General features: G+C 35.1%; 1 protein-coding gene across 1 annotated transcript; it reads left to right on the top strand.

Annotated features, from left to right (window-relative positions):
* The first annotated feature begins 1,672 nt into the window (after positions 1–1,672).
* On the top strand, positions 1,673–2,089 carry LOC139354422 (uncharacterized). Its single transcript, XM_070998653.1, has one exon. It carries the CDS (start codon positions 1,673–1,675, stop codon positions 2,087–2,089), a length of 417 nt encoding a protein of 138 aa, XP_070854754.1.
* The last annotated feature ends 8,009 nt before the right edge of the window (positions 2,090–10,098 follow it).

The raw sequence follows: 10,098 nt of genomic DNA, 5'->3' as shown, positions 1-10,098 counted from the left end.
TGTTGCAACTATGTTCTTATCCAGTTTTTGGTGTGTTGGCAATTTTTTTAAAGAGTACGAAGCTAAAAAAAAAGAAAGTTCGTTCCAAGGAAGTTGAAAATCCCTTTAAAGAGCCATCCACATCTACATCTTCATCTATTTCAACAAACAAGATTTTTTCCTTCAGCTTTCCTATCAGAATACAAGAGGATTACAAAGTAAGCTAACCGAATGGTATACTGATAGTTTTTCCTAATCTTTCTATGTTATTGTGTTTACAGAAACCTGGTTAAAACCGGAAATTATTAGCTCCGAAATCTTTCCAAATAAGTACACAATTTACACACCCAAAAAAAAAAACCAAAAGTATACACTTAACAAGCGTTGTGTTAAAAGTATACTAAAGTTAGTATAAAAATGTAAGTATTAACTCAACACAAATTAGTTTCAACTGTATACTTTGTAGTGTAAGTGCTCTACCAAAGAGTATAAAGCATAAACCTGTAGTGTTATTTTTAAACTAGTCATATTTGACTATTTAGTTTATAATTTATACTTTTGGTTTCAACAAAAACTTAATGTAGTATAAAGAAAATGTAGTTTCAAGTTATTACAAAATAGTTTCATGCCAACACTTTATAGTATTAAGCTTATACCAATTATTATATGAGTGAGACTCTGTAGTATAAATAGTATACTGAACATTAAAAAGTTTTTCATGGTGTGAAACTAGGACAATAGCGAATATTCGAACATATATTTTGGTGTAAAACCAGGACAATAGCGAGTATACGAACACAGAAAATGCTACCGGAGTTGTGATGATTTATCTCGGTGAGTTTGGTCCCGCATTTTTGTGAATTTTGTGCCGAGTCAACATGTAAGTAAAATATTTGTTCTAAAATTAAAAAAAATCAATATTATATTGTCCCTGTTGGTAAATTTTGTGTGTATTGTGTATTTTCAGATGCAAGTGCTTTGCGCACGCGTACAGATGCATAACGCGAAGGAGCTAACGAACTCGACGTAGTGATGTAAAAAAACGTCGATGCATCGAGCATCGATGATTTTTCGGCGATGTTTTTCGATGTTTTTCGATGTTTTATGTTATGCCGATGTTTATCGATGCATCGATGTTCAACCAAAACATCGGGCGTCGAGTTGCACAACATTGCAGAACATATGGTTTCAGTGCCGCACAGACAAATTCGCGGTTTTTGTTTTAGTTTACCGTGTTTGCAATGCCAAAGTAAGTATTATGTGAAATATATATGTATATAAATATAGTTATTTGCAATTACAAATGTATTCATTCTAGAATAACAACAAAGACAAGCTTTTGCTGGAGGCACTTTACAAAAGTTGACGGAAATTGATATTTTATTATTTTTGATTCTCAATGTAATGAAAAAGACTGCTGAATGCTCATGAATTGATATAGTTTTAAGTTCGTTTATAAAATTGTTAACAAAACCACTCAATGAAGAAATAAAAAAGAAAAAACTAAGAGAGCTTTTATTTTTGTAGTCTTAATTCCTTCTTATTTAAATATTAAAATATCTCAATAGAAAAATTTAATAGGCTTCTACAAATTGAATTAACGAAAAATAACGGAATGGGTTGAAAACATCGATGCATCGATGTTTCTAGCCGATGTTTCACAAAACATCGATGTATCATTTTGCAAACAACGATGAAGATCGACATCGATGTTTCGACCCAAATTTACATCACTAACTCGACGTACCGCCTTTGTGCTGTCAGAACAGCGAGTGCCTTCCGGACGACGCAGCGCTCGTCATTGCAGGCCAAGTTCCCCTATGTGAACTGGTGCGGGAGCCACAGAACCAAGACCGAGGTGAAGAGGAGTGCCAGGATGCAGAGCGTCGACAACTGGCAGGCAGCCTGGGACAACTCCAGCAAGGGACGCTGGACGCTGGACGCAAGGGTAAATAGGAAGCACGGCCAGGTAGATTTCTACCTCACGCAGGCGCTGAGTGGACATGGTTGCTTCCGAAGCTTCCTTAAGCGCTTCGGACACGACACGGAGAACGGTTGTCCAGAGTCCGGCAGTGGGATTGTTGAGGACGATCAGCATGTCCTATTTTAATGTCACCGCTTCGGGTCTGATCGCCAAATGCTGATGAAGACCACCGGGGCAAGGGTTCGGCCAGCGACGGCAGCCTACGCAGCGAGTGTACTGCGAACGCTGCATCGCATCGAGAATGAGAGGAGAGAAGCTACAGCCTAGGTGGCTACCATTGCGCTAAGCAATACCTTGCGGTGATACCGCGCAATCACGGCCCCTACTCTTGTTGCTTGTACTTATTTTAGTCTGTATATACGTGTTAGGTAAAGGAATATAAAAAAAAACACGAAGGAGCTAAAAACATGAGTTTTGTGTTGCGCAAAATATGAATATTTATGAAATAATAACAAAATAATATGTCAAATAGTAATAAAAGAAAAACAACATACAACTTGATTTTATTGGGTTTGGGATACCACGAAAAACAAAATAGTATAAATTTTATACTACAGGCAACGGGGAAATCGTATAAGTTTTATACGAAATAGTATAAAATGTATACTAACGATTTCGATAAATAGCTTAAAAAGTATACTACGGCTCTCTAGATTAGTATAATATGTATACGAAATAGTATAAAACGGAGACTACATAGGATAGCTTTTATACTAAATAGTATAAAAAGTAAACTATCAGCATAAATGTCAGTACACTGAGTGAGTATAAATTGTATACTCGTTAGTTTAACTTTGATAACTTCGAAAGTTTCAGTTTAATACTTTCGGTGTCATAAGGTTAATACGCATCTTATCAAGATATTTTTGACACTCAATAGTTTAGTTTTAATGTACGAATAGTTTAGTTTCTATGATCATTTTTTTTTGGGTGCAGGAGTTTTAATTGCAGTTGACTCAGAATTATCGTCTGAGGTAATAACGTCTGACGAGATAAATGACATTGAATTTCTGTGTATAAAACTATCCCTTCCGGGTATTTCTATATACATAACATGTTCCTATATTCCGCCGTCATCTGAATTCCCAATATATGCGAATATTTCAAGTAAACTATCAGATTAAGATCAGTTAATAGTTTTAGGTGACTTTAATATACCTAGGGCGACATGGTCCACCGTCGAAACATCAAATGTATTGTTACCTTCAACGCACCATGATTTTCTTGACGTTTTGCTTGATATTTCATTGTCTCAAGTAAGTCATGTTCTAAATTTATTAGGACGATTACTGGATCTATGCTTTGTTTCCAATCCAGATAGTGTTTGCACAGCTAATACCTCTGCAATTACTTTACCAGCTGACTATTGACACTGCACTATGGGCGATTTGTCGATTTTGGCGGCATAAAGTCTAAAAATAAAGCTAGAGACATATTTTTTTTTTTAAATGTTCGTTATATTTAACTGTAATTTCGGATTTTTTTTTTCGACAATTGGGTCACTCCTTTTTTTCCGCCAATAATAAGTGCATTTATTTAAGAAAAAATTAAAAATGTTCAACTAAAATTGAAAGAAAATAAAAAGCTTTATTTTATTATACTTAGACATAATATTAAATAAAAAAGATTACAAATTTTTATTCATATATGTAGTTATATTATTAAAATCTTTACAAATAAGCAGTTAAAAATCTTCCTCATCTAAAACGAACGAATATTCATTGATGTTATCATAATCTTCTTCGTCATCTGTTTCACTATCCATGTTATTATTATTATTAAAATTAAAATTTTCATTATTATTTTCTTCAGATATATAGCATGAACTTATATTTAAGGTTGGAGTTTCCAAAAACGCAATAACTTCTGCAGGAAGTGATTTTTTTTTAAGCAGTTTTGGAGTATTATGTATATTCAAGCTTGAAATTAGAGGGTCGGATGAGTCAATAGATCTATAAAAAACGTCAGTTATATTATTTAGCCTGCAATTTTTTCTAGCATGGGAACGTCGGTCCATTTTATAGAGTTTGTTGCGTGCCTCTGATGCATTTTCGCCCAGGCACCCAACAGGAACTACAAACTGATCCATAATATCTGATCCGTGAACTATAATCTTGTGAACTGTTGGGGACATTGGGTACCATGGATACGCCTGCATATACAATAAAAATGTATCGTTGCAAAAACTTCGAAATTTGTCTGTGTTTATGGCAAATTCACACGAAATTGCTATTAATAAATGGTGGAATTTATTTAATAGGACCTCGTCAAACAATGTGATTTCTGCAAAAAGTTTGGTATTTGCAAAGATTCGCCTCGCCGTATTCCCATCGTTGCTGTTACCAGATCCATTCTGTTTTGGTATGCTAATATGTAATCCCATTTCCTTCCATATTCTTTGTTGGATTTCCTTCTTCCGCGATATCATTTTGTTTTTATTCTCTCCTTTTACGTGCCAAGTTTTAATATCGATTCGATATGATATGTTTAAAACGAATTCCATAAACCTGATCCAGGCGTGTAACGGACTAACGCCGTATTTCAAAGAGTCAGGTTTAGGTTTAAAAATTTTAGAACTGAAATCATTAATGTGCATAAGCGCTTTTGGATTTATAGCACATATAGGACAACATTGCGTAGATTTCGTATTTGTTAAAACATTAAGTACCTTGCCGTCAATCAATGTCATATATGTTTTAAAATTAACCGAAATGTTTGCGCTATGTGATTTAAAATTGTGCAAGTTTGCTACTTGCATATCTAAATTATGCTTTTCTTCTTGGATTTTTGCAATGCTTTCTTTAGCGTATTCAATTTTAATCGGCCTGCAGAAGCGTACAGACTGGGGGCTTTTGTTTACCCAAATTAAACGATTTAAAGAATCCACTAATCTTATTGGAATCATAGTTGCCACGAATAGAGAACTGTCGGAAGAATCGGGTTCATCAAAATCGAATTTCTGTTTATAGGAACTTTGACCGGTCGACCCATCAAATCCATAACATGCAATAAGTGTGCACTCTGTAACATTTTCCATTTGTTCCAAAACTTCCTTTTGTAAAACTAAAATTCGTTCAGCCGTATGGCTTAGCAAATCCTGCAAAGAAACCTTTGCAACAGATTCTGTAATTTGTACTCCTGTTGGTCTGCACTGCATCTTCGTTTGTTTTATTGCATCATAACCAGGATATATGTCGTTCCCGTACGCCTTATTTAGTTTCTTAGTATTAATATATTGTTGTTTTGTTAGCCCATTTTCCAATATATAGGCTAAGGCTACATTATTTGACATTTTTAAAGGCTCTTTGTTTGACACATTCTTAATTTTTTTTTCTATATTGACTTCCTGCTGCACGCCGACTGCTTCATTATTTTTTCTTTTTCGCGCAGATGTTGAGGCTGCATGCAGAAGTAAAGGAGTTGACATGTCATTTTCTATGGCAACTTCTAGAGCCATTTTCCTTCTAAGCCTTGACCCGGCCTCTGTATACCCTAATTTTGGGCGTCCTATTTTGGAAGGTGATGAATTTTTGGTATCCTCCATATCGATTCGTATTTCAAAACTTTTTGAAAACCATTCTGAGTAAATCGACTTAATTTTATCCAGATCTGCGTGATGTTTGCGTAAATACCGTTTAATATGTTTTACAAAAATTGATACTTTGGCTTCTATTGCATTCATGTGCGATATGCTCAAATCATCTTTATTTATTTTTGTTAAAATAAACGTTACAGCGCTTGCGTTACGATTGTTGCCGTTCCAAATATCGGCAAGCTCGCTGTTGGTAATCGCAACAACAACTACAAGTGCATTTTTTGTATAAACGGGGGAAAACGGGGAAATGAGATTTTTACCAAATGAAAATAGACATTTAAGTTAGTAACTTGCCAATATTAGTTGCCTGCTCTGGCTTGCTCTTGATATAGAAATACTTCACGGAACACGATTACAATTGTTAAAATTTTAGTTCAAATACAACCAACAACAACACTGGACAAAAACAACAACACAAATATTTATGTACTTTTGCCATAACATACAGATTATATATACCTTGATCTTTGTTTTCCATACTAAATATATATATTAAACTGCATAAAAACATACGCACACTGATCAATTGCAGAAGTAAAATTTTCGCGGTAACTTTTACAATCGAAAGCTGCTTGCCATCAGCTGACTTTAAGAGGCTGCCACATAAAGAGAGTTGCCACCCAGCAAAAAACAAAAAATTTTTTAAGTTTCCTGAAGTGTTTACTATTAATAAATAACAAGGTTTTTTTAATATTCTATCATACATTTTTTGACTTTATGCCACTTTTTTGGGAAAATCGCCCAATGTGCACTGGTACAAAACGCATCCCCTGCTTTTGTAGAGCAAGCTTTGCACTCAATAATAGCCTTATATCTTGATCGGATTGGTCTAATCTATTCTTATGTACTAATATAACTGAATATGTTAATATATTTATACCTTGCAGAGGCTATTATGATTTCAGTCAGAAGTTTGCAACGCAGTGAAGGATACGTTTCCGACCCTATAAAGTATATATATTCTTGATCAGCATGACGAGACGAGTCGATCTAGCCATGTCCGTCTGTCCGTCAGTTTCTACACAAACTAGTCTCTCAGTTTTAAAGCTATTGGGCTGAAACTTTCCCAAAAGTCTTCTTTCTTTTGCAGGTAGTATATAAGTCGGATCCAGCCCGATTGGACAACTATATCTTATAGCTCCAACAGGAATAATCGGAAACAAATTTTAAAAAATTTTACCTTTGGTGTTTGTTAACATATAACCGCCTAAGTTTGGAAATAACATTTTTTAACAAGTTTTGAATTTCGAATTAAATTTTATAAAAATCGTACGACTATATCATATAGCTGCCATAGGAACGATCGAAAAATTGGTGGGAAAATAATAAGAATCAAATTATAGCTTCGGTGTTTTTTGACATACTTTCTTATAGTGTTGAGAATATCATTTTTTGGATTTTTAAATTTAATAATTATAACTGCAAGGATATACAAACTTCGGCTTGCCGAAGTTAACTTCCTTTCTTTTTTATAATGTATTAAACGCAGTTTTTGATACATGCGTTCCTACGTGTTATCCTAAAATTTCAAACCAACCTCCGTGGTTTAACAAAGAGTTGGCAGTAGCAGGGAAAGACGGGTTTTGGGACAATTACCATATTAATGGCCCTCTTCCCCGCTCATTAACATATGCGGGTTCTAGGACAATTAGCATAATTCAATCAATTATTTGATTTTAATGGGCTTTAAAGTCATAAAACTGTCACAATCATGTCCATAAAGAGTACACTTAATTGCCCGCATCGCCCCCACATCCCCATGTGACAATATTGATCATGTATCCTTCCCCTCATTATGTGCAATTAATAGTCAGGTGAGAAAGGTGCACGTGAGAAAAGTCGCACAACCATTGTGTCTTAGAGGAACATATCCGATCATGTTAGGGAAAGGTGTGATCACGTACCCTTTTGCCTCATTATCACAGGTGTTGCTGTGCACGTGAGAAAGGTCGCACACCCAAAGTATTCAAAGATGAGCGCCTTAGAGGGACATGTCCAATCATGTTGGGGAATAACGTTTCCTATGATTATAAAACTAATTTAATAAAAATTATTTTATTGTTTTAGAGCTACTTTTAAAATTGTCATAATAATGTTAGCATTGTTAAGAGCACAAGCCCCACCCTTATGGTGTGTTTTACAAGAGGGAAACCGGTTTCTTTTAAACCTGTTTAATGACGGGCAGCCCATTTCCTCGATATTAATGAGCTGACGACTCCCAAAAAACGTCTGTAGAAATCGTTTCTTTTCCACACCTTTAAAAATAATTTGTTTTCCGCTTGTAATTGTCCTTAGATACTTTCGAGTTTGTGGAAAACTGTTCTCTCCATCGATCCAAAAAATTTTGTGATGTGTATTGGTTGTGGAATATTTTCAAACAGACATTTCTTTCGCCCCAGAAAAATTAACTTGTAAATTTTCTAAGATCTCTCCTTTCCGCAAACGGGTCACAAGCATGTCATAAAAGGGGTTCAAGCAAGAGTTACGCAAACATGCGCACCTGTCTATTACCTGTCCGGAATAAAAGGGACACATGCACAAGTCTGATGGCGCATGTCCATTGCCAAGATCATGGGCCTCACGCCAACGACCACACGGCTGACTGCTAGCTCTAATACGTCCCATAATAGGGGTTGAAATAACGACCGCGCAACAACTCGCAAGTAACCGACATATCTCACTCAAGGAAATATTTTCCATTTTCCGTACCTGTAATTATAACTCGAAACAAAAGGTCAGAAGTTTATTTTGTAGCATAAAAATACATTTATTCATTTATTTTGGTATTGTGAACATGTTTTTTTATATATTGAAATTAATTTTCTGGCTTTTATTCCGTCGATTTGCATAGAAGAAGCAGGCGCAGTATTACAAACTGTAAAGTGTTCACCATAATTCGTAGTTTTGAGATCATGTCCACCTCGATTCATAAAAATAGTTTTTGTGTTTAGCAGGTATTGAAAATGCTGACCAATTATCTGTCCTTTAAATTGTTCAATAAATTCGTCAATTTCCTCATGCAATTTCATATTGTTTTCTTGTAGGTCCTTACACAGCTAGTCTCAACTTTAAAATGATGTATACAATTTTTTTTAATATTTTGGAGCTACTTTTAAAAAATGTCAAAATAATGTATACATTGTTAAGAGTACAAACCCCGCCATAAAGGTGTGTTTCACAATAGGGAAACCGGTTTCCTTTAATCCTGTTTAATGACGGGCAGCCCATTTCCTCGATATTAATGAGCTGACGACTGCCAAAAAACTTCTGTAGAAATCGTTTCTTTTCCACACCTTTAGAAATAATTTGTTTTCCGCTTGTAATTGTCCTTAGATACTTTCGAGTTTGTGGAAAACTGTTCTCTCGATCGTTCCAAAAAATTTTGTTATGTGTATTGGCTAACGAAATTGCAGTCTTTCCAGATTTTGTATTTAGCAAAGTAAAATCATATGGTGGTTCTATTAAAAAACAAGGAAGAACGCTATAGTCGAGTACCTCGACTATCAGATACCCGTCACTCAGATAACAAACTTTAAAATAAGTTAGCCGCGCACTTTGTTCTCTCTCCCTTGCTCTCATTTCTCGGCTCTGGTTTTGTTTCAGCCAGCGCCAAGAATGAGAAAGCAACACATAAAATAGACAAAAAACATTTATATTTATGTATGTTTGCTAAACATACACAATTTTTAGGCACATTCTGTATTTCAAAATATTTGGTTGAATAGCTTTGTTTGAAAGAATTCTATTTGCCGCGGATATTAGATCGCAATTTTTTACATCCACACATGCATAAACACATAAGTGTATGTATGTATATATGTATGTCGTTTTCTGGCTCTAGTGTCAAGGCGGTCAATCGATAGGTATTGACAAGACTAATACATTTCAGTTAAAATTTTCCATCTAGCATCAAAACTGTAGGAGTTACAGTTTTGGGCGGTTTGTAGGCGTTAGAGTGGGCGTGGCAGTCTACTGAAACAAACTTGCGCTGCGTAAGAAGCTCGGGAATCTGTACGCCAAATCTCAATAGCCTAGCTCTCATAGTTTCCGAGATCTCAGACAGACGGACATGGCTAGATCGACTCGGCTAGTGACCCTGATCAAGAATACATATATTTTATGGGGTCGGAAACGCTTCCTTCTGCCTGTTACATACTTTCCGACGAATCTAGTATACCCTTTTACTCTACGAGTAACGGGTATAAATATTATTCAAGTTTGGATCTTTTTCGAATACAATTCCAATTTCCTTTAGAATAAAATTATTATTATTATTAAAGAAACCTTGAACATCAATCGAAACAGTATCTTTCAACATTTTTCTAATGTTAAACAACTCGTTGTAATAGTCCGTTTGGGTTTTTTCATCACTTGGTGTCTTCAGTTCTATTGAAATTCTCACATCAATAGGACCAGTTTTCATTGATTCGTTTTGATATGAAAGATCAACCACAATAATAGGGCCTTCAATGTAAATTCATTTGGGGTCAAAAATGGTTGTGATTCACGATTATAGTAACTAGATTGAAATCTTTTATAC

This window comes from Drosophila suzukii, assembly GCF_043229965.1.
Source record: "Drosophila suzukii chromosome 2 unlocalized genomic scaffold, CBGP_Dsuzu_IsoJpt1.0 scf_2c, whole genome shotgun sequence".
NCBI classification, from domain to species: domain Eukaryota; kingdom Metazoa; phylum Arthropoda; class Insecta; order Diptera; family Drosophilidae; genus Drosophila; species Drosophila suzukii.
The sequence above is the reverse complement of the archived record's forward strand: the minus strand, read 5'-3'. Positions and strand labels throughout refer to the sequence as shown.

Excerpts from the sequence above, each read along its gene's own strand:
- LOC139354422 (XM_070998653.1), top strand. The coding sequence starts at position 1,673 with ATGAAGATCGACATCGATGTTTCGACCCAAATTTACATCACTAACTCG.